Source organism: Callithrix jacchus, chromosome 8, assembly GCF_049354715.1.
Source record: "Callithrix jacchus isolate 240 chromosome 8, calJac240_pri, whole genome shotgun sequence".
Taxonomy (NCBI): domain Eukaryota; kingdom Metazoa; phylum Chordata; class Mammalia; order Primates; family Cebidae; genus Callithrix; species Callithrix jacchus.
The window spans coordinates 9,590,132-9,615,089 of record NC_133509.1 but is presented as its reverse complement, the minus strand read 5'-3'; the positions used below and the strand labels follow the sequence as shown (position 1 = coordinate 9,615,089).

Below are 24,958 nucleotides of genomic sequence, written 5' to 3'. Positions count from 1 at the left end.
GGAGAGAAGGGATTAACCTCTAAAGACTGGCTGATTTTGGTGTCAGATTGTTCTTACTGTTTTTTAATTGGGGAAATAAGTTCCTTTATCAAGGCAAACAGGATATTTTATTTCATGCAAAAGTTACTGCAAAGTGTATTGCCCTATCAGGCAGGCGCAAAAACTATGTTTTGGGTTGAGGGTTTTTCAAAACAGTTTCATAGATAATATCCATGTCGCAGGAGCTTCTGGTCATCAGGCAGAGAGAGACTTCAGACCATGGTAAAGCATTCTAGAAGTACCAAGCACCCTTCCTAATATGACGGGAGTGACTTAAGGCAGAAACCCTCAAACGAAGGATTCACATCATCAGTTACATTAACCTTGACCTTGGCCAAAGGATTCCTTGGCTTTCCGGTAAAAACCCTCAATGTAAACACAACGGCTGTATGACCCTAGAGTACTGTAGGGAGTCCTTACTGGCCCACTTCAGCAGTCACCATTAATTTTTAAGGTGCAGTTATTTTTAAACCATTGTTTTATAGAAGGTTAAAACGCAGACCCTTCCATCATCCAGTTCCAACATCACTCTTTTACGGTCCCTACTCATTTTCTCCATCTGCAGGTACTTTTTTTTTACAGCGGTAATCATGAGGACATAATTCTGCATCTTTTCTGTCATACCAGGAGCATTTTCTTCATGTTACACAGTCCTAGCAACCATTATTTTTCATAGCTGAATAATACTCCTTTGAGGAGACACTTGGTCACATCCAACTGCTCATTACTATGAACAACACTGCCAGGGACAGCCCTCTCACAGGATACAACTTTCTTCGCCTCTTGGATTTCCTCCTCAGGACAGATTCCTGGAGGTGGGATTAATAGCTCAAAGGGCACACATAAAACACAAATGGCCCTCGTGGGACTAGACAAGCCTCCTCTGACAATGGGGGGTGGGCACGTGGAAACAGGGACTGATATGGACTAAAACTGTCACGCAGAGCCATACACAGGCCTCCCAGCTGAGTGACGGTAGTCCGACCCTGGCAAGGTCATTCGCCTCTTGGTGCTTCTGACTCTAATGGACTTTTTAAAAGGATCAGATGAGTCAGTCAACATCAAGTACCTAGAAAAGACTGCCTGGCACATGCTTGGCCCTTAAACAATGTGAGCTTTCCATTTTTCTTTTCTCGGGGTCCTGTGGAATAATTTTGATTTCAGGCATTTCCTAGGGAAAAAGTCCCAGACACATATTTTCAACGATGATAATGATAATAATGGTGATACAGTTACTATCTACCGAGTCTCACTGTATGTCAGGCAGTGTTCTTACACCATCTTATTTAATTATTATAATAATAATCCTATGGGGTAAGAACTTTAATAATTTTGTTTTCCCATCTGGAATCAAGAAGTGAATGACCAGACAGGGGGAAACCAGGATACAGAGACAGACAAGAGCTCAGAAGGACCCTGAAGTAGGACAGAGGGAAAGACACTGAAACAGGAGCTCTTAGAATACAGCGAGTGTTAATGTTAACTTAGCACTGAGCTCATTCTCCAGGAGAACCAATGTGTCAACTGACATGGCTTTGGAATTAGCAGATAGGGCCCTCCCCAAGAGAGGCCACTCGTGATAAATCAGACAAGGAAATGGAAAGACATTATGTACCAAACAGCTAAATCTTAGTTAACGGTTGACTCTTAAGTTTAAAGTGTACTTTTCATTCAAAATTAACTTCACTGACAAAGCAGAAACGAAGGCATAACCAGAAAAGAGTTGTCCCAACATCCACACTTAGCTCTTAAGTTTGTAAGAAAAACTCTGATGATACCAGGCAACCCAAAACTCTCAGGTGGAGGCCAGCAGAGAGAACCACGGTAAACCACAACATCAGAGGCCAAAATCCTTAAGTTACATCTTGATGAGAAAATGTTTAAGTGCCTTTCCCGACTCCAAAGCGACAATTAGGAGGTTGGGTCTAAGAATTCGAAGGTTCTAAGAGTGTTCCCAAGCTTAACAGACCCAGTCTGTGTTTATTTCATACACTACACTGGCCCAGGCACTGTTTTTGAGTGGACTCCTCTATTTCAGGGCCCAGATTCCATACCTTGGTCTTACAAAATTAGATACATTTTTAGGTATATTAAATTGGTGGAATCCAACCCTTTTTTGAGGGGAAAAGCCAGATTTTATTTCCAAACATATCTGGGTCCTTAGAAATTGTTGAGTTAGATGTACCACCAGGGCTTACTTGAATAGGAAGAAAAAGAGGATGCCTCTGGTTCTGCCACCTTCCTGCTGAAGACGGTCATGGAAGGTGGGGAAGGAGGTATTAGCTTAACAGGGTTGGGGGCTTTGCCCCTGGAGATAGCACTAGCTTATCATCCTTTTATTTAGAAAGTGTCCTTCTTCCTGCCCAATCTAAAAGTATCTCCTTCCTTTAAATGGCTATTTCTCTTCACATATAATCTTAAGTTTTAAGCGTTTATCTAGATGACAAATACAGATGGGAAAAACATATCAGCTACCCATCCTCTCCAGCATATTCTGAAAAAGCCGGGAAAGGGTGTACTTTTGAAGTTCTCATTGCCCTCTGTGCTATTTCTTTGTAAAAAGCAAAAGAGAAACCAGAAAACTGGAGGCTAACAATCTCCTATCTGGTAACAGGAACTTCCGACAGGAAGCATCCAACACCTGCTTTAGATAATGGAACTAAATCAAGACTGGAAATGCTCCAGTTCTTCCTTTGGATGCCCAGAGGTATTTTTCTGGGTGGTTAACTTGAAAGACTCATCCACCATTTTTAACCCCCATACTCAAACAGTGCCGGGCAGGTAATCTGACCATGGGGAAGGAGCTCATCTCCCTGCAGTACTCCCAGCTCCATTTCTCAGCCACCCACTGGAAGACCCATTGAAACCAGACAGGCAACCACAAATGAACACTTACTTTTGGTTTTGCTCTTGGCTTCAGTTGCTCTAACTTCTTAGCAGCAGCTTCAATGGATGCTGCAGCCCCCAGTAACTCTGTTTCTGCGATGACCGTTGGGTCTTCTGGATCCACCCACTCCGTTCCTAGAATCGGTCGAAAAGAAGGTGATGCTTGGTAGCTGCAGACCTCAGGGCACAGGCTTAATTACAAACGATGTCTGGATTTGCATGCACAAAGGCCCCAGGAGCCTGACCTGCATTATCCTAAGGAACCTTCCTTCTGGGCTCTCTTAAAGGCCATCTGGATGGGGGTGGGGCGGGGGGGTTGCTAATCCTGGTTTTCTTTTTCTTTCTTTTTTTTTTTTTTTTTTTTTTTTTTTTGAGACGGAGTTTCGCTCTTGTTACCCAGGCTGGAGTGCAATGCCGCGATCTCGGCTCACCGCAGCCTCCACCTCCTGGGTTCAGGCAGTTCTCCTGCCTCAGCCTCCTGAGTAGCTGGGATTACAGGCACGCGCCACCATGCCCAGCTAATTTTTTGTATTTTTAATAGAGACGGGGTTTCACCATGTTGACCAAGATGGTCTCGATCTCTTGACCTCGTGATCCACCCGCCTCGGCCTCCCAAAGTGCTGGGATTACAGGCTTGAGCCACCGCGCCTGGCCCTTTTTTTTTTTTTTTTTTTTTTTAAAGACAGGGTTTCACCATGTTGGTCAGGCTGGTCTTGAACTCCGGACCTCAGGTGATCCACCTGCCTTGGCCTCCAAAGTGCTTGGATTACAGGCGTGAGCCACCACGCCCGGCCTAATCCTGGTTTTCTAAGTCAGTTGTGTGTATGGTTCCACCACAGGGTAGTCACCAAGCAGCTTCAAAAATGAACTCATGGCCCAAGGCTTGAGCCTTGCTCTGATTTTGAACTTAAAGCTCATGAATATAAGTAAGTATCCTCAGGAGAAGCTAGACTATGCTGTAGGTCACACAGAAATTTGCCATTCTCTTCTCCAGGGAACCCAGGAGGAATGACCTGTCAACCTTCATTCAAAGTAAAGGAAATTGGTGAAAAGACTTTTCCCCGGTGAGCTGACTGTTTCTATGTAAGCATTTTTAAAGGGTGTCCCCACGATGTTTTCAGAGCATCATTTTCAAAACATGAAGGATTATTTGAATGAGAATAAATATCCTGATGAATGAAAATGGAGCCAAAAAGGAATGGGGAGTGAGTGGTTCTAGATGGAGGATACCATTTAAGTCGAAGTACTACGTACAAGACTAGAGAAGGAGACTTGCTTCAGGGAAGGTGTTACTGCTTCAAGCTCACTCTAAACTCATTTGCTTGAAGGAAGTCCTCACTGTGTTGCTGGCTGCATCTGCCAGCTGAAGGCCTATGCCGGCTATGCTTTTCTTCTGCCCAGTCTGCTGTGTTAGCACTGCCTGGGAGGGCTGCCCTCCACCAAGACACACGAATCCAGCTTACCTTTCATGGCTTCGGCCGCCTGGATGAGCTCCGTCACAGCACCGGCGACTCGCTTGGAGAAAGCGGCCAGCTGCTGCTTGAGTTCTGGGGTTGGTTTCTGAAGAATCTACAGGTGAAGGGCAAGTCAGAGGCATGAGGAAGATAGTAACCACGGGATGGGAAAGAGGCACACTTCTCCTGGTGGATGTGGAGTCAGACAGCCTGGTTTAAGTTGCATCTCTGTCCCAAGTGACTTCAGTTTCTTGTGGAAAAACCCTTAAGACTCACTGGGTTTCAGTCTCCCCGGGTGAGAAATGAAAAGCTGGGAACCAGCGGTGTCTCTAAGGTCCCTTCTGACACAGCTCTTAAGATCATAAAGGAGCCAAAGTCCTGACTTGTCTTTCATTTGGACCTTCATTGGTCCTTTATTTGTACATAAAACACACACATGCAACTGAAAATTACTCAAAGTTTAAGAACATTCTGGCTGGGTATAGAGGCTCACACCTGTAATCTTAGAACTTTGGGAGGCCAAGGCAGGAGTATTGCTGGAGCCCGGGAGTTGGAGACCAGCCTGGTCAACACAGCAAGAACACCTATCTTTAAAAACATTAAAAATTGGCAGGGCATGGTGGCACACACCAGTAGTCCCAACTATTCAGAAGGCTGAGGTGGGAGGATCTCTTAAGCCCAGGAGGGCAAGGCTGCAGTGCCTGGGTGACAGAGAGATTCTGTCTCTTTATAATAATAATAAAGAACGTGATGAGTGAAGGCAAAAGCCCCAGGCTATGGGCCAATCAGTACTTGTAACAAAACAAAGGACCACAGGAAATGTGCCACTCAAGTCCTAGAGACAAAATCCCTACAGGAGCAACAACTGATTGATCAGGAGGATCATTCCTGAGAAAACAATCCATTTCCAGAGTTTTGACTGCAAGCTCTCCTGGGAGAAGTCCTCAGGATGTGCCCTCCTCGGAATTAGGTCCAAGGTTTTTAAAAATTATCTTTTGCTTTTTTAAATGAATTTTTAAAAAGGTACTGAGAATCCTAAACGCCTTTAAGACATTCGCAGCTGATTTCTTCTCAAACTCATCTCTGAATGGAACTGTGACACAGGATGAGAGCTCTTCTCCATCTTCCACCATGGATCTAAACACTGGTGCACACCATCCTCTCCCTTCCTCACGCTGAAATACCTCTTCCAATGCTCTTTTCTGCTATCTCTTTCTCCTGTTTTCCAATGGTGATCTTCAGATTTAGAAATGTTCAGACAGTCGGGGGAGAAGTATAACTGCTGTCTGCTCTGCACAATTTTGCAGCTTCTGAATAGGGGACAAAGCAACAGGCTTGGAAATGGACAAACCTGTATTCAAACCTGGCTTCATCCATTACTGGTTTAAATCTGTTTTCTCATCTGTAAAGCTGGGATAATGCCTATATCTCAGGGTTGGCACAAAGATAAAATGGAGGCCAGACCCGGTGGCTCACGCCTGTAGTCCCAGCACTTTGGGAGGCTGAAGCTGGTGGATCATCTGAGATGAGGAGTCTGAGACCAGCGAGACCCACAAGTTAGTCTCTACTAAAAATATAAAAATTAGCTGGGCATGGTGGCAGGTGCCTGTAGTCCCAGCTACTCGGGAGGCTGAGGCAGAAGAATTGCTCGAACCCGGGAGACGGGGGTTGCAATGAGCTGAGATGGAGCTATTGCTCTCCAGCCTAAGTGTCAGAGCGAGACTCCGTCTCAAAAAATAATAAATAAACAAAATGGAGTTAACACATGGGGAGTATTTCTCATGACACTGAGAACACAATAGGCATTCATTAAATGCTGTTTCCCTTCTTGGTGCCCCACACTCTTTCCCCTGGCCGGGGAGCACAGTCTTTCTTAGGAATTTGGAAAGATGGCTTTCAGACCCAGGACTAACCCCTTTGTACCATGACTATAAAGAACGCTTAGAAAAAAAAAGATTAGAGGGTTACACTAATGGGTTACACTATGACCAGCCCTAGACACAGTAGTGTATAGATGACATTATGTCATACACACAAACGGGTTTCTCAGTAATCTTTGAGCATTACTTCATATGCATCTATCCACTTCTTCCCTCTTCTTATAATCTTTTACACTCCTTTCATCTTTGCTACTGTTCTATGATGATTCCAGCTGCTCTGTGATTCTCATTCTTTCACACTAGGGCCTCTATATACCACTCTGCAAATATTAAGAACTCAGTAAAGACCTTTGAATGAATGAACAAATGAATTAACAAGTGAAAACCAGACCAATACGTGACTGGGACAAATCCTACCCTGATGGCTTTAGACCAGTTACAAAAGAGCACTAGAACCATGGAGAAGTAGAGGAAGGGGGATAAATGCCTTTTACCTTCCACGACAGCCAATAGGCAGACAGTTTCGTTAAGCACAGGTTCAGTAGTCAATATCAATGTACCTGTGTAATAGGTACTTATTCTCTCTCTAGGCCTCAGTTTATTAAGTGAGCACTGTAGTCTTCCCTTATAGAGTTGTGGTGAGATCATATAAAGAGCTACTGATAGAAATGTTCTGGTGTGTGGCCTGAGCATGACAATCTTTTTAAGTTCCCTGGGTGACTCTCATATGTGGTCATAGTTGTGAACCACTGCTTTAGACTTAGATGGTGGCATTTGTCACCACTTAATTGCAGACGGCTTGGACCATATTTGTCTGAAACAACATATGCTGTAAGGCTACCAGGTTATTCATAGTTATGGCTCAGGATCTCACTAGCTAAGCAGTCCACAGCATTGGTTTCTCTAAAGTGACTAACACAGCATGAATAAGCAAATGGTTAAAGGTATGGTGGGGACATTCATAAGTAATGATACAAGACTGGATGATTTCTCCCTAAGCTCAAAACAAGGAAAGGATGTTTGTTCCTATACTGCTACCAACATTCCCACAAAGCAGAACGATTAAAGACTTCTGTCTCTAACAGGAGAGCTGTTCATGCAGAAGTGTACGCTATGACGGCTCTCTCTGACAGAGAACAGCGCTGATAAAGAACCTGCGCTTTAGATTATGGAGGAAGAGAGGAGTTCTATTTTTAGTCTGCCATTAAGTCAACACGGTTTCTGATAGCAGACAATAGACAGATCCAAATTAAAGCTCTGCCAGTGGAAGCTGGGTAATTTTAGCCCTGCCAAAGATCTCATACTGTGGTTCTGCAGAAATACTGAACTGTGATAGCTGCAGAGGCAGAGTAGCTCCTCCTTGTCCTGCGATACAAACCCTCTATGATGACCCAGCAAACAGCAAATGCAGGAGGCCACTGCCACTCAAACAGGCATCTCTGAAGTGCCACAAAGCAGTTCTCAGGGCAACAGGGAGATGGCTCTGTCCAAATTACATCCTATGTTTGTTCAGAGTTAATTGAATTCTCTAAAGGACTCCCCAGGCAGGGGTCCTCCATTTGGAGTCTCTAAATACCAAAAGGTTCTAACTGGGCTTTGTAGGTCTGTGTGTGGGTCTGGGTGGTGGGGTGTGTGTGTGTGTGTGTGTGTGTGTGTGTGTGTTTCCGTGAGAGAGAGAATAAAAATCTCTAGTTTTTAATTGCTTTTTAAATCTGTCACCCGCAAACAACTCATCAAATTTTAGTACATATTCTTTTCTTCTAAAGAGAATTTCAAAAAAATGTTGATGTCTTCTCTAGACTAGCAATTTGGCTTTCATTTTCCTCATTTCTTGTTGGGTCTTCATACAGCACTGGCCTGTGGCTTACAGGAGTCTCAGTATGAAATAATATTCCTCTTTCCTATCCTTATTCCAACCCAGATTTCTAGGAGTTATGGCTAATGGTGTGAATAGGAACTTATTTTTGGCAGCAGACCTAAGGCAATGACCAATGTCACAAATTTAGGTGACAGAATACTGTTGAGGGGGTTCTATAATTTTTCACCAGGAACTTGTATTTTCTATATGTTTATGATAATTCCCTAGAAACAGAGGCTCGTTTTCCTCCTATATTTTTTTTAGAAAATACTCTGCTTTTTAAGGAACAAAAATAAATACATGAACATGAACAAATAAATAAATTCGGCCGGGTGCGGTGGCTCATGCTGTAATCCCAGCACTTTGGGAGGCTGAGGCGGGTGGATCACGAGGTCAAGAGATCGAGACCATCCTGGTCAACATGGTGAAACCCCGTCTCTACTAAAAATACAAAAAAAAAATTAGCTGGGCATGGTTGTGCGTGCCTTTAATCCCAGCTACTCGGGAGGCTGAGGCAGGAGAATTGCCTGAACCCAGGAGGCGGAGGTTGCAGTGAGCCGAGATCGCCCCATTGCACTCCAGCCTGGGTAACAAGCGCGAAACTCTGTCTCAAAAATAAATAAATAAATACATACATACATTACATACATAATGCTACTTCATCCACATGCTTGGATGTCAGTCATCAGCACTGGTCAACTTCGAGGAGGAAAACTTTTTTTTTGATAGTTTTCTCTTTTATTGTTTCACTCTTTAACATTCTATAAACAACAACAAAGACCGCTGAGGGAGGCTGACTAGATTATAAATGGATTAGGGGCCACCGTGTGCTTAGCTTATATTACTTTTGTGTGGTCTACAAAAGGAAGTCAACAGAATAAATGATGATTTAATAAATCAACCATAAAGCCAAAATTGATAAGCCTGTTTCCTGCATTCCCTTTCTTTCAGGACTATTTCTGAAGTCCCCTTTTTCCATGATTTCTCCAACATTTTTCCTTCTACTGATTCACTTTTTTTCCAAGATCTAGTCTTGACTCTATTCTCTTATGTCTGTATTGTATGCTCTTATTAAAAGTCCATATTGGCCAGGCATGGTGGCTCATGCCTGTAATCCCAGCACTTTGGGAGGCTGAGGTGGGCAGATAACCTGAGGTCAGGAGTTCAAGACCAGCCTGGCCAAAATGGTGAAACCCCATCTCTACTAAAAAGACAAAATTAGCTAGGCCTGGTGGCTAGTGCCTGTAATCCCAGGTATTCGGGAGGCTGAGACAGGAGAATCACTTGAACCCAGGAGGTGGAGGTTGCAGTGAGCCTAGATCATGCCATTGCACTCTAGCTTGAGCAACAAGAGCAAAACTCCACCTCAAAAAAAAAATAAAAGGCCCATCTGCATGAATAAAAGCCTTCAACTGTCAGCACTAGACCTGTATCTCCTCCATCTTTACATCCAGAGAATGTTTCAAATGTAAAGTGTGCCTAATTAAACTTAGGGACCCTGTAAATTGTATAGCTTTTATCTATAAAATCTCCCTTTCTTCTGTCTCGCTCTGTCAGTAGCATTACCATGATCCTAATCATGAAGCTCGAGAACTTTGGGGGTAACTTTTAATCTTCCTTTCACTGCGTCTCATGCTTAGTTGCTAAGTTTTGACAATTTCATTTAAAAAATGTATTTGGATCTTTTCAGTCTCAAGGGGGAAAATGCTTACTGCAAAGGATGAGATGGATTCTGTTTCTTTTATAGAAATAGTTTTACTATCATTGAGCGTTTCTTCCTGTTAGCGATTTCATTTTAGTACCAGCTACCATAAACCTCTGAAAGGCCTTAGAGAACCAGGACATTGATATTTCCACCATAGTTACGACCACATTGACAGCAATTGTATAGAACGAGGAAAAGAAACTCAGCTGGCAGGCTTTTAACAGATATTTCAACCACACAAGTTTGTCACATGGAAGATTTCAGAGTCCTGATTCTACAGAAAATACAAGGAAGCATCCATAACAGAAAATCAATCAACTAAAACGTCAACGGTCACCAGAGAAGTACATCTGGCCGCAAAATGCAACCCGTTCTTGCCTAGGCCGTGGTCACTCTCCCTCCTTCCAACCTCCGACCTCCATGAGATGAAACCTCCTGAATGACCTGCGACACTGGGTCTCCCTGCAGCAAGTGCCCTTCTTCCTGTTACACAACAGCTGCTGATTACCATCAGGGCTGACGCTGACACAGTGACTGAGTGGTCACTGAGCAACAGTCTCTGACTGTGTGGCCTGGGAGTGTTCCTAGACCTGCTGTAATGTTCCCAGGGATCCTGGACCTCTCGGCCTCCCCTCAGGCGGAGGCCAGCCATCTGCCTGCCCCTTGGATGGATGCACACCATACACACAAGAAAGCCTTGTCTTATTTTGCTCACCCAAACAAGGTGGGCATGGAAAGGGGAAGTGAGGGGGTGAAAGGAAGCACCTGAGCAGATTCAATGCCTCACTCCCAAATACTGGGATAGAGTTCAGAGTAGGATGCAGTCAGGGAGGTGACCCTAGAAACTTCTCCTTAAGACAAAAGCTGGCACCTGCCCTTCTTTATGAAGAGAGAACTCCTGTCCCCAAAATAAACTGTATTTTTGCTGGAGAGTAAAAGACCTCTGCTCCATTTCCATCCAGGACTGTGTGTGTGGCAGACACAGACCTGGAGGGAGACCCTACCTACACAGTGACATTCTTGTTCAATGACTCACCAAGGGCAAAGGTACAGAACGCGAACCTGAGGCCTGTATGTGCGGGGCCTGGACCCACAGATGTCATGTACATTATCCATGCTGCACAGGTGCTGGAGAAAATTGGTTTAACTAAGAAATGGAAACGGGGAGAAGTGGTGAAATGGAAATATGAGGATCTCTGTATCTCTTCCCTTCCCCCAAAATGAACAAGACCAAAGCAAAAGCATGAGAGAGAAAAAACAGGGAGAAATGGAGTGTGGCGGGAGAGCTCCCATGTAGGAGGCAGAGGACACTGCTGCTTCAGGCCCAGCCCACCATTAGCAAATACCACCCACTAGCCAGAAACAGCACCTTCCCAGTGGCAGATGGAGTCTTGCTTTGTCACCCAGGCTGGAGTGCAGTGGCGCAATCTTGGCTCACTGCAACTTCCACCTCCTGGGTTCAAGCGATTCTCTTGCCTTAGCCTCACAAGTAGCTGGGATTACAGGCGCCTGCCACCATGTTGGCCTAAGTTTTGTATTTTTAGTAGATATTTTTGTATTTTTAGTCAACATGGTTTCCCCATGTTGACCAGGCTAGCCTTGAACTCCTGACCTCAAGTGGTCCACCAGCCTCAGTTGCCTAAAGTGCTGGGATTATAGGCGTGAGCCACGGCATCCGGCCAGATTTTAAGAAAGCATTCAGCAAATGTTAGGTTGCCCACAAGGCCCTGGGTTTCCAGACATGCTCGTTTCCTCCTTAATAAACTGCCTGTTTAACATGTGAGGAAACGGAACCCCCGATATGATGGTGGCCATGTAGCTACTTATGTGGCAAAAGCAGGATTTGCACTTGAGGCTTCTAAACCTACCGACGCCACTCTACTGTCGTTGGTTATAACAACGTTCTCTGTGACTCACAATGCATTGTTCCATAATGAGAAAGATGCCTTTTGAAAGCTTTGCTGGTGTGATTCTCTCTAACCTAAATTTCCTGCTAGGCACACTTACAGACTGAACACTTTGTATCCCAACCTGTCTAGCTAGAGGCTCTTGCCTGTGAGGGCTGACTGGCTAAGATGTCTTTCCTTGGTGAACATAAGATATGCTGATCTCTATTCACAAGGGTTCAGACTTTGAGAGCCCAATGTTAGTACCCTAGACTGGCTACTTCCCCCAAAAATGCACTTCAGAATTGGCCAGTTACCTGGATAAATAATAAAAATAGTGATCCCTTAAATGACCTAAAATGTTTAGCATCAGAAGTAATTTATTTCTAAGAAGGAGGCAGTGAAATGCACAGAGATGGGAATAGTAGGAATTGGGATTTGGATCCAGCTCTGTTGCTGAAGAGCTGAGTGACTTCAACAAAGGGACAAGCTTTCTGGGTCTCAGATGACTCCTTTGGCCTATAAGCCTCATGGCTGCACAGGGAGAGAATAAGAAAACTTGAGAATGACCAGCAAATGAAGGGCTTGACATTCCTCCTCTAGATATGTGCATTATGTATCTAAAGGTGGTCTGATGGATCTGTTTTGTTAAGTTTGGTAAGAGCAACGGTAGTGATGAAGGGGAGACATCATCAACTCTTTTTCTGGAGGTGTCCCTGACTATTGAGGCCTGCCCTAGACCTTACACAGTTCTTAATATGGCTCCTGGAACTCAACAGAGACAGACACACAGTGTACATATTTCCTGGTGCTCTGTGGTTTGGTCCTTAGGATCTGGAGTGAGTCAAGCCTCCTTAAGAACTGCACGAACTGAGGCTCCCACACGGGCAGCCCACCAGCCATGACCATCGAGGCCCCTGCCTGGTGTCTGCCGCTTATGCCTTCCTAACCCAGCTCCGTACAGGGCACAGCAGGCTGGGGGAGTCATTCGTTCGAGGATGGGAGGAAGTCCCGAAGGGCTGGTAGATCACTTGGAACACTGGCAGCCTCCCTAACTTGCCACTGAGGCTGGCGTGGCTCTGTCAGAAGCCTTCCGTGTTCTTGCAGAATGTACTGGGGGCTTCCTAACAAGACCTGCTGACACTTTTTCAGGTTGGCACTGGCTGCCCACCAACTTTGTCCTTCATTCTGCTCCCTCCTCCCTTTACATGCTAAGCCTGCCTTTCAGGTACACAGGAGGACTGGGCTTTCCTGAATTCTAACTGCAACTTCATCCAGACTGCACTTTTAGCTCTGTGTGCTGGATCAGTGCATCATGGGAGATTCCAGTTCAATCCAGTCCCAGCCTCACAGTGGCACTGGACAGGGCTCTGAGAGAGGTCTTCCCAAGAAAAGCATGGTTCAAATCAGCCAGGGCAGCTAGAGTGACACAGCGACACCCCAGCCCTGACTCATGCGCCTTCTTACCACCAAGACGTGCTCCAGGAGGTCCAGGTAGCCGAGGGTGCACTCCGTCCCAAAACGCAACGCTCTGGTTCTCACCTCGTCACTGACATCGGGGTGGAAGGATGCTTGCTGGAGAGAGAAAGGAATGTTGAAATCTTAAAATGGGAAAAGCCAGCAGCGTTGGGCAGACCCAGACTCAGAGGCAGGAGACCTCAACTCTGGTGACCTCGAGAAACTGCCCTGATTCCCTGGACAGAAGAGGTTCTCTCTCCTCTACGTCCTTCTGCCACCACCCACCTGTCCACCGCAGGCTCTCCGAGTCAGTCTGTGTGTAGACTTTGTTAGAGCCCCGGGGCCAAACGATAGAAACAGCTGAATCTGGTGCTTTGTTCCTTTTTCCACCCCACATTTTTTTGAAATGCAAAAAATTCCACATGTACAAAAACATCCAGGCAAGATTCATGATCAGTGCTTACAGCTGGAGATGTACTGACTGACCTAGGGTCAGCCTCGCCTCTCTTTAACAGCGAAAGGGGTCCTGAAACCCTCTCTGCTCACAGGCTAATTAAGCCCAGCTCCCATCCCTGGGCCTTACCATGCTGCAGTCAGTGAGGTCTCTGTGACCAGGGCCCTCTAGCTCCTGGGAAACTTCAGATGGCGAGCTCCCCAGTGCCCTAGAGGCACCATAACTCATCTCATATTATACAAAAGTCGAGATACACAAACCAGTGCACATGCTTAACACGGCATCTTGAGCTTCTTCCTTGTACTTATGACCTGCTAACTTGACTCATTCGTGACACCATTCTCAAGGCACAACCATTCACAGGGTCACGAGATAAAATGCACCCAGTTAAATCTGAATTTCAGAAAATCAGTGAGTTTTTAGCAAGTATCAGACATCCTATTTTTTGTTAAAACTGGCAACCCTACCCCTCCTTCCTTCTACAGCTTCCTTCTGGAAAGAAACCGAGGGACTTGCAGAAACATATACAACTATAAAGATACTGCTAATCAGAACAAATACAAATCACGCAGTAGGATAAAAGGTCAAGGCTGAGGGCAAAGACCAGCCTCCATGCTCTATCCGCTCAAGCCCCTCTTCCTGAGAATGGGAGTGCTGATGGGAATACCTTGGGCTCTCCCTTGACCTACCCCTAAGCCCTGGACAGAGTGTGGCTAATTCTCATGGCCAGCATGTCATGTATGAGCCAGGTTTTCCCCATCTGAGGACTAATGGGCTCAGAGGCAGGAGCCAAGAGCCATGCTCCCAGCCACCCACCATCACTTGTTACTCATCCTTATACCCCTGTGCCTCCAATGGTGAGGCACAGGGCTCCCGTCTGTTTGATGAGACACCACTGTGGGAAGACACAGGCCTGGATGCTACTCAGAGTCACTGCCAGCAGGTTATGTGCAAGCCTGTGTGTAGGGTTGTGGGAGAGGTGGAGCTGAGGTGCTTGCGTGCACTGCTGGGGGCTCTGTAACTGCGAAGAACTCTTTGAGAGAACAATCTGGCACAAATTAATGTCTTATACTATCGGACCCACTAATTCTATCTCCGGGAGTTTTGCCTAAGGAAATAATCCAAAACACAGAAGAAAACCAGATATGCCCAAAGATGTTCACTGCAGTAAAGTTCAGGATTTTAAAACAATGCAGACGGCCTAAATATCTGACAACCGTGGGAAGATAACATTCATTAAGAGTATTTTGTAGTCATTAAAAAGTCACCAGTATAGCAACACAGAAATAGCTTTATAACATTAATTATAACAGTAGACATAAATTATGTCTAATATACACATGTGCGCAGGAAAGTAAGACCAGAAAGAAACACGCATGAGAATTAACTTAGGGCTTAGGTAAGTCTTTCTCTTTGCCCATATGTCATTTTCTGCCCCTCCGTGTACGGGCTGAGCAGGGTAGCCAGGGCAAAGGCAGAGCTGGACTAAGGCGACTTGGCCCTTCTGCTTGGCATGTAGGCTTCCATCTTGACCCACAACTCACCACACCAGGTTTCCTGTCTATGCCTTATTGCAGGCACTCCTTTTCTATTTCCTTTTGCAAAGGGGTGAAGGATACAGGAGACCAAGGGAAACAGAAAAGCTAGTGAGTTTGCTGAGTCAGTCCTATCCTAACAGGAGCATCAGGGCTCAGCAGTGCCTCCTGTCAATTCTGATTTTGGTGTGTGAAGCTAATATACAGGCTTCAGAGCTGTGGCTGCTATCTTGTCCTGTAAAGCCCAGTTAATGTGACCCAGTGCCACGATGACAGAGAGGAGTTAAGGATGGGCAAACGGCACCCACACTGTACTACCTGAGCTCCTCCCCTGGAAACAGGAGAACACACGTCAGGAGACACTCAAGCATCTGAGCTGCATTCCCTTCAAAAAGACCATTTAATCATGGTTTCTTCTCTGTTCAGTTCCCCCTGTTCGAGTCTGTAGCTTAGAGACAAAAGTGTTTGTCATGCATCAACCAGAGTGACCTTGAGCATTACATCTGGGAGGCCCTGAGCAGCAGAAACGGAGTGGCTGAGCAATCAGGAGAGCCGGTTTCAGTTCGGTTCTGACGGTAAATAGCTGTGTGACCTTGATCATGCCACTTCTCTCTCTGAGCCCATTTTATCATGTGACAAACAGAATAATGGATTAGTCTTGCCTTTCTCATCTGGAATCAAATGGCAGAATATATATGACAGCCCTTCTACAATGTAAGGTGCCATGTGTGGACACCGTGATGCACGCAGGCCTTGTCTTGCTAGGGACACATGACTCTGATTGACGCTGTAACCCCTCTGGCGGTTGTCACTTTTGGTAGGTGGGCTCCACTGAACTTATCATTGTGGCCAATACTTGGAGCCTTAGGAGAGAGTCCAAACTCCCTGACCTAGCAGCCCTGGGTTCTCTGTGAAAGTGGCCCTACCTACTCCCCCAGCCCTGTCTTTTCCAACCCACCCTCTTCTCTCCACCTTCCATCACACTCACCACCAAGAATGGCTCTGCCCCCTCAGACCCCATGCTGTAAGAGCTGGTCTGCAACTCCGGGTCAATCCCCGCCCTCACTCACCACGGCAGGGGATCATTGATTGATCGCTGAGCAGAAGCCACAGTCCCTGGGGCAAGGCTGTCCCTAGAAGGGTGAAGGCCTGGGCTGGGGTGCTCGGTGGGATGCAGGACGATGTGGGGCTCTGATAGTTCACTTTCCTAACCGACCACAAATAAAGCTTCTAGGCCTGGGTCTCCACGGCTCCCTCACCAAGCACAGGCTCATGGCAGTTGCTCCAACTGTCTACCCAAAGGAGCAGAGGCACTTTTCCAAGATGTCTAGCACAGACTGGGAAAAGTAGCTCCCCACGTTCTGCTGTGTTCCCCCAACTCACTTCCTCACCAGGGATGGCAAACCTCTGCTAATGCACAAGGGCTGACCTATGGGGGCAGGAAAAGGTCCAGCGGAAGAGCCAACAGTTTCCATTTGGAGGAGCTGGAACAAAATGCTGCGATCCCTGTCCTCAACCCTCGGAGAGGCCTCCACCACACTCTGCAGGAACGTTTCCCGCCTATTTAGGAAGAACTAGAAAGAAGGGGGAGGATTAGGGCCAGCAGGGCTGACTCCATTCCCTCTCAAACACAAAATCGCCTTAGAGAGTCATTTCCCACAGGCTGGTATGCCATACTCATATGCCATATTCAGCGTGCTTTTTTTTTTTTTTTTTTGAGACGGAGTTTCGCTCTTGTTACCCAGGCTGGAGTGCAATGGCGCAATCTCGGCTCACCAAAACCTCCGCCTCCTGGGTTCAGGCAATTCTCCTGCCTCAGCCTCCTGAGTAGCTGGGATTACAGGCACGCGCCACCGTGCCCAGCTAATTTTTTGTATTTTTAGTAGAGACAAGGTTTCACCATATTGATCAGGATGGTCTCGATCTTTTGACCTCGTGATCCACCTGCCTCGAAGGGACAGCCTTTTGCTCTGTCACCTAGGATGGAATGCAGCAGCATAATCCTAGCTCATTGCAGCCTTGAACTCCCGGGCTCAAGTGAACCTCCTGCCACAGTCTTTTGAGTAGCTAGGGCTACAGGTGCACACCACCAAGCACAGGCTCATGGCAGCTGCCATGAGCAACTTGGTTTTTAAAAAAAAATTTTTTTTAAGAGATGGGATCTCAGTATGTTGCCCAAGCTGGTCTCAAATTCCAGGTCTCAAGCGATCCTCTTGCCTCAGCAACCAAAGTGTTGGGATTACAGGCATAAGCCACCACACCTGGCCCTGTGTGCATTTTTTATTACAAAGTTTAAGGTTCTGTGTCCCTCCCCTTTTTCAGACTATACTAAGCAACCCAGTCATGACCGAGAATCATCTATCCATCCAAAACAACGCCACAGTCTTTACCTTGCAAGCTGTCAACATATCTGACACAGCCTTCCGGCTCAGGTTGGCAGTAGCAATCACATCCTCCTGTCTACAAGAGTTCCCAGCTGCCACAGCTTTGGCTGTTGCCATGGTGATGCCTTTCGTCATCCTTATGGATTCTTCAGGTGATGATGTCTTTTCAGGTACGTCTTTTGACTGGAACACCTGGAAGCCAGAAACAGAGAGGTGAAAAAAATCAAAAAGGAAAAGAGAAAAATAATGTATTCTTCTCCGACCAGGTTGTAGCCTGTGTCTGAAAACTCAGCCAGTGACTGGAAGACACTGTCACGTGGCAGGAAATTAGAAATCTGAGTACAGTAACATGGTTTTTTGTTTTCAAGATTTTCATGGACAAACCTCTTCCACCTACACTGGGCACTCACGGGAACAATACGGTGAGGGAGACATATCTAGAGCGTTATACCTGCTGGTCTGTAGAAGCTGACACCAATATTTACACACTACCCATCCTGTGAAAGGTTGTTGTATGGCTTCATAGTTTTCTTCCCTCGTCCCTGCTGGTGCTTTGGCAGTTTCCAGAAACTCTCAGTCCTAGTGCTGGTTTCAGGGCAGGACTGACCTGGCTCTATCACGCAGGACGCACCTCTCTCTCTCTCACGGGCTGTGAGGTTGGGAGAAATGAAGCATCACTTCCTTCTATTCTTAGCCTGTCTTATAAATATAACTGCATAATTGTGCAGAGGTGTTCATGTCGAGTGCGCCATGGTGACACTGTGAATTATTTAGCAATCCACCCACCCCCTTTAAAGAAGCTGAAAATAAATTAACCATCATTAGTCAATATCCCATTTCTGCTTCATGCTCATCTGTTCTGGCTCTCTAACATGAGCAACTGGTACCCTGGGTGTGTGCCGAATGTGCATCTGTCCCTACATGAGGACCCCTAGCCTAGGTGGGGCTGCTCTGTCTTCAGCCCTAGACAACCATGTTTCAGCAGGGAAGGCTTCCCTGAGGAAGAAGGGCGGGTCCAGTCAGCATCCCATGGAATGCCAACCAGGGTCAAACATCACTGCTCCCTAAAAAATGGGCAGCTACAATTAAGCAGTCTGGGACTCCAAATCCCCCCTTCACCCTTGAATGCTAGAGTGGAATGAAGGCCACATGAAGGCCGTTCACAATGTGGCCCTCATGGCGTGTGCTGCATGGAAGCCCACAATCTGGGTGAATTGTATTCAGCCAGAATAAAATTCAGTGAACTCAGCTCACAGCAGCCTCGACCTCCTAGGCTGAAGTGACTCTTCCACCTCAGCCTCCTGCATCGCTGGGACTACAGGTTCATGCTACCATACTCAGGTAACTTTTAAATTTTTTGTAGAGATGTGGTTACCCTATGTTGCCCAGGCTGGGCTCAAACTCCTGGGCTCAAGCAATCCTCCTGTCTCAGCTTCCCAAAGTGCTGGGATTATAGGCATGAGCTGCCACGCTTCTGGGTGAATTTTAAACCACATGGGTACACTTAGAATAACCATATGTCTGCAGTTTCCCAGGATGGCTCCAAATTTCAGGTCTCTTTGATGACTACAATTAGGCCCACTTATGCATGTCAGAAGCTGTGTTCACCGGGGGGCTTGTGTCACCCCACCCCAGCTTTAGGAGGCTCAGCACAGAGCAAAGGACTCCATTTGTTTGGGAGAAATTAAGAGAAGAAAACAAGAGTTTCTTCCTGGTAATCCAGAGAATTCTTTTGAATCGTATCCAAGACCATCAACACAGTACCTCTGTGAGTCTAAAAATCTACAGTGTTACTGGGCTTGGGGTGCTCCCAATGCAGATATAGCTTAGATCATAACACCCACGGCCTTTCGAGTACCTGGAAAGCCTTCCCAAGAAAGATGGGTACAAACAGCCCCAGACTGCGAAGACTATAATCAATACCTAACTCTTTAATGTCTAGACACAAATGAACACCTCTAAGCATCCAGGAAAACATAACCTCACCAACTAACTAAATAAGGGGCCAGGGACTGATTCTGGGGATATGTGGCCTTTCAGATAAAGAATTCAAAAGAGCTGTGTTGAGGAGACTCAAATTCGAGACAACACAAAGAGAGAGTCAGAATCCTACCAGATAAATTTAACAGAGACTGCAATAGTTAAAAAGAAACAAGCAGATATTCTGGAGCTGAAAATGCAATTGACATACTGGAGAATGCATAAGAGTCTTTCAGTGGCAGAACTGATCACATAGAAGAAATAATCAGTGAGCTTGAAGACAGGCTGTTTGAAAACATAGTCAGAGGAGACAAAAAGAGTAAGAACAATGAAGCTTGCCTACAGGATCTAGAAAATAGCTCCAAAATGACAAATTTAAGAGTTATTGGCCTTAAAAAGGAGGTGGAAAAAGAGATAGGGGTAGAGTGTTTATTCAAAGAGAGCTTCCCAAACCTAGAGAAAGACCCCAAAATCCAAGCACAAGAAGGTTATAGAAGACCAAGCAGATCTAACCCAAAGAAGACCACCTCAAGGAGTTTAATAATCAAACTTCCAAAAGTCAAAGACAAAGAAAGGATCCCAAGAGCAGCCAGAGAAAAGAAACACAACACGTTCAATGGAGCTCCAATGTACTTAGCAGCAGACTTCTCAGGGGAAGCCTTGCAGGCCAGGAGAGTGGCATGACATATTTAAAGTGCGGAAGGAAAATAAAAACATTTCCTCTAGAACAGTACAGCTGATGAAAGCAGACAAATAGGAGCATATCAACTTAAAAAGCTTCTGCACAGCAGAGGAAACAACGCACAGAATGGGGGAAAATATCTGTAAACTCTCTATCTGACAAGGGGTTAATAACTAGCCTCTGTAAGGAGCTCAAACAGTTCTACAGGAAAAAACTAATAATTTTATCAAAAGGCAGGCAAAAGCTCTCAATAGACATTCCTCAAAAGAAGACATACAAACGGCAAACAGGTACATGAAAAGGTGCTTGACATCACTGATCATTAGAGAAATGCAAATCAAAACTACAGGGTGATACCATCTCACCCCAGTCAAAAGAGCTTGTATCCAAGAGACAGGCAATGACAAACGCTGGCGAGCATGTGGAGAAAGGGAACCCTGTGCACTGTGGGTGGGAATGTAAGTTGGTACAACCACTGTGGAGAACAGTTTGGAGATTCCCCAAAAAACTAACAACAGAGCTACTTTATGATACAGCAATCCTACTCATAGGTATATGCCCAAAAGAAAGGAAATCAGTATATCAGAGATATCTGTACTCGGATGTTTACTGCAGTATCATTCACAATAGCCAAAATTATATATATGTGTATACACACACACACATGCATATATTACATATATAATACAGAAGAAATAAACTGTAATAAATGTGGGAGTGCAGATATCTCTTCAGTATTATGTGTGTGTGTTTACCATTGCATACGTGTATCCATTCATCTGCTGATGGACACTTTGGTTACTTCCAACTCTTGGCTACTGTGGTACATGAACACAATGGAGTACTATTCAGTCATTAAAAAAAATGAGATCCTATCATTTGCAACAACATGGATGGAACTGGAAGTCATTAAGTGAAGTAAGCCAAGCACTTCGCATGTTCTCACTTACTTGTGACGCAAAATTAAAATAATTGAACTCATGGAGACAGAGGGTAAAAGGATGGTTGCCAGAAGCTGCGAAGGGTCATAGGGAGGTGGGAGTTGGGGGTGGGGAAGTGGGGAGGGATAATGGGTAGAAAAAATAGAAAGAATGAATGAGACCTAGTATTTGATAGCATACAGGGTGACTACAGTAAAACAAGAAATTTAACTGTACATTAAAATAACTAAAAGAGTGTAACTGGATTGTAACACAAAGGGTAACACTGGAGATGAAGGATACCCCAATTATTCTGGTGTGATTACTATGCCTTGCATGCCTGTATTAAAATATCTCAGGTAACCCATACCTATAGACACCTACTATGTACCCACAAAAATGAAAAATAAACAAAACCTAAAAAGGAGCTGTGTCCAGATTTTGGTGGGAAACGCCCAGCCTGTGCAGCCAGGCAGGTGCCAGGCAGTGGTACCTAAAACATCACCAGCTTTTAAGTTACTCTTGCACTTTTCAGTTCTCCTTTAAAGCATCAACTGAGCACGACGTCAATCAAAGCTAGATTCATTAAAGATATGACAAGAAAACCCAAGTTTCTGTCACCCAAACCCTGTGAAATTGCTCTACTATTGCTTCTAGTGCTCTCAGATTGCCTTTGCAGGTGACCCTTTAAAGGGGCAGAACAACTGGGAGGAAAGGTAGGTGTTTCTCTTCCCCCAAAAAGTTGAGTCTGTGATCAAACCTCCTATCAAAAAGAAAAGTGTTTGAAACTACTCATTTTCAGCATATTTCTATTTGTGGGGGTTAGAATGAGCCAATCCACAACTTCTGTGGGATCACAAGGATGGCAGATATCATCCACATCGTAATAACTCCAGAATGTCCTCAACTCTGCAGTGCTGGAACAAGTGAGAAAAAAACAGGGTCAACTCTCTCAGGTCAGAGGACTCCAACAGAAGGAAGCTGGACTTTCAAGGGAAGCGTCTCAGGTAATGGCATTCAGGCTTTTCCAACAGCAAACCTCAGACTTCCAATTCCGCGTGTGTGCGGGTACCCACAGCAACGTGCATCAAGAGAGGCTATGCACTGTAGACGGGGTTTATGCTCAAGGTAAGTGCAGCCACACTGACTTTCCCTTTTGCCAGGAAGTTACCAATGCTTTTTTATTTTGAGGCAGAGTCTCACCTTCTCTGTTCCCTAGGCTGGAATGCAGTGGTTTGATCTCTGCTCACTGCAACCTCTACCTCCTGGGTTCAAGTGATTCTCCTGCCTCAGCCTCCTGGGTAGCTGGGATTACAGGCAGGCGCCATCATGCCTGGCTAATTTTGGTATTTTCAGTAGAGATGAGATTTCACCATGTTGGCCACGATGGTCTCCATCTCCTAACTTCATGATCCACCCACCTGGTCTTCCCAAAGTGCTGGGATCACAGGCGTGCGCCACTGCGCCGGCCAATGCTTTGATCTTGTGTTATAATTTTAGTGGAACTAAACCTGAATAGTCCTAAGTGATTCACTTCAATTAACTTGATTACAATTACAAATTAATCCCAGCCAAACTTAGCGACACATGGGGTCTCAATTATATAAAGTTACCAGCAGGCATCCTCAGTTCAGGTGTTTTAGGTAAAACCTCATTATATAAAAAACCTCACATGAGCCCTCAGTGGGGTCAGCTGTGGGACTCTGGTACCCAAGGGAGGTAACTGATGGCTCCTTACCGTGAGCTCCTGCTTTATGCATTCAATTGTGGCCTCAAGTGCCCTGGTGCCCCGGGTGGCCTCATCCTCCACTGCCTTTACAGTCTTGAGGAGGGAGGTGACATTGGTCACCATCACCTGCATAGGAAGAGAGAATGATACAGATAGTGCAGTGTCTCAGGTCCAGCCCCTACTCCTTTTACTTCTGGATCGCATGCTATGAGCGAGAACACCTCTCCTTCCTTTAAGTGAGAAGAGAGCTCAGGTGCTTGTCCCTAGCTGGAGCCCCACTCTACCTTGGCGGCCCCCTTTAGCTGGTACATGGAAGGGTCGTCGGCTGGCTTGCTGGCAGCTCCCTTGGTAGCACTGATGAGATCGGAGAGGGCCTTGGCCACGTCTTTGATGGCATTGATCAACACGACCTGAAAGAGAGCATAGAGCCCAGGTGAGCAGGCGCCAAGATGTCCAGCTGCGAGCTTCGCCAAGGCATGCAGCCTGAGGGCAGGCTGGGGCAGAGGGCGTGAGAAAAAGACAGTCTGAAGTCTGCGGCATGGCAGACCTCCTGGGAAGCCACCCTTGGCGATTCTGATGCAGGACTCAGGACTTTGAAAAGCTGCCCAGGGGAGGCTGAAGCTGAGGCCAAAGGGAGAAGTCAGGTGTAAATGTGAGGCTTACGTAAAGCCTCCTAGCCAGCAACTTGGCGGATGAACTGCTTCTGCCAGCACGAAGGCAGCTAAGCCAACACCAGAGGGGCAACACCACTTACCCCTAACTAGCACCCCAAACACTGAATAAAAATCCCCACCTGACCTGAGCCCTTAAGGCCCCACAGCAGCCCTGCCCACCTCTCTGGCTGTGAGGGTGCTCTGCTCTAGGCACCTGCGTACACCTGTCTAATCTGTGGGAAATCTCAACTCATTCCTTTTTGGGGCCTTTGCTCACTGTTCAATTGGAACTCAGCTTCTTCCATCACTTGTGCCTCAGCTCAAACGTCACGTCCTCAGAGGCCTTTCCTGACCTCTCAGCTACAGAACCACTCCTGCAATTGCTGAAACTGTCAAGCTATTTTATTTACGGCACTTATCAGTAGGTGGGATTATTTTATCATGTATTCACTTATATGTCATGTCTTCTCCATCAACTTGAATGCAAGCTCCAGGAGGCCTGGCGTGGACATCTGCATTGTTTCACACATGGAACAGGGAGCAGCGCCCAGCAGGTACTCAGTAAATACTAGTGGAATGAATGAAGATGCAGGTGTGTTCCCACATACACCTGGATGTGATGCACTATCTGTGTTTGCTTTTCTAGTGTCACAGAGACCACAGACTATCTTTTCTCAAACTGCCAGATTCAGAGTCAAAAGTACCAGCCTAGATGGGAATTATGCAATATTGGGTAGTGCACTGAAGTGTTCCCGGTCCAGCAGCTCCTGTTTCTATACTAATAAAAACAATTTCCCTTTACTGAGGGCAGCGTTCAGGTGCTGAGCCAGGCACTCCACGCACATTATCTCATTTCCTCCCCACCACTGCCTTTTCGAGTGAGAACCACAATCCTTATGTCCACACTACCAGAGCCAGGAGCCGCAGAGTTAGGATTCAGTCTGGTGAGCATGAGAGCCATGGTCTTAACTCCACACTGCGCCATGGTGCGGGCGTGGCTCCGACTCCTCATCCCCAGTGGAATTAGCGTGCCAGCCCCATCTACCTCATTAAATCGCTTTGAAGATAAAGTGGGGTCTCAGACATGAACACAGATTAAGACTCTGGAGGCCCAGACAGCCACCAGCACAGCACTGCTGCAATTGTCCAGCCTCCTGCCCCCTTCAGTCCTCCCCATTCCCATCTGTGCCTTCTCACCCACCGGAGACAGGAAAGCCCAGCCAACCTTCTGAACCCACAGGGCAGGATGGGGCTGTGATGGAGTTCATGACGAACATGTGACACATATGAACCTCACACAGATTCTGAAAATTCAGTGGGGAAGGAGAAGCAGCACGAGGACACAGAGGCACAGCAAGCAAGCGTCTACTGCCAATATCCACAGCCTCCAGGATACACTGTCCCCTGTCAGTCACTTGACAACTCACTGACCAGTGGGGACATTCTTCTTAAGGG

General features: G+C 46.1%; 1 protein-coding gene across 30 annotated transcripts in view; it reads right to left on the bottom strand.

The window, feature by feature from the left end:
- Positions 1–24,958, bottom strand: part of TLN2 (talin 2) — a 482,025-nt gene that overhangs the window by 18,662 nt on the left and 438,405 nt on the right. For all 30 annotated transcript variants that reach the window (XM_035261780.3, XM_078333299.1, XM_078333307.1 and 27 more), the window contains 6 exons: positions 23,135–23,260; positions 22,860–22,976; positions 17,546–17,731; positions 13,176–13,283; positions 4,389–4,494; positions 2,936–3,060 (listed from right to left, as the gene is read on the bottom strand). In XM_035261780.3, coding sequence (XP_035117671.1) covers positions 2,936–3,060; positions 4,389–4,494; positions 13,176–13,283; positions 17,546–17,731; positions 22,860–22,976; positions 23,135–23,260 — 768 coding nt within the window. The remainder of the gene's footprint in view (positions 1–2,935; positions 3,061–4,388; positions 4,495–13,175; positions 13,284–17,545; positions 17,732–22,859; positions 22,977–23,134; positions 23,261–24,958) is intronic.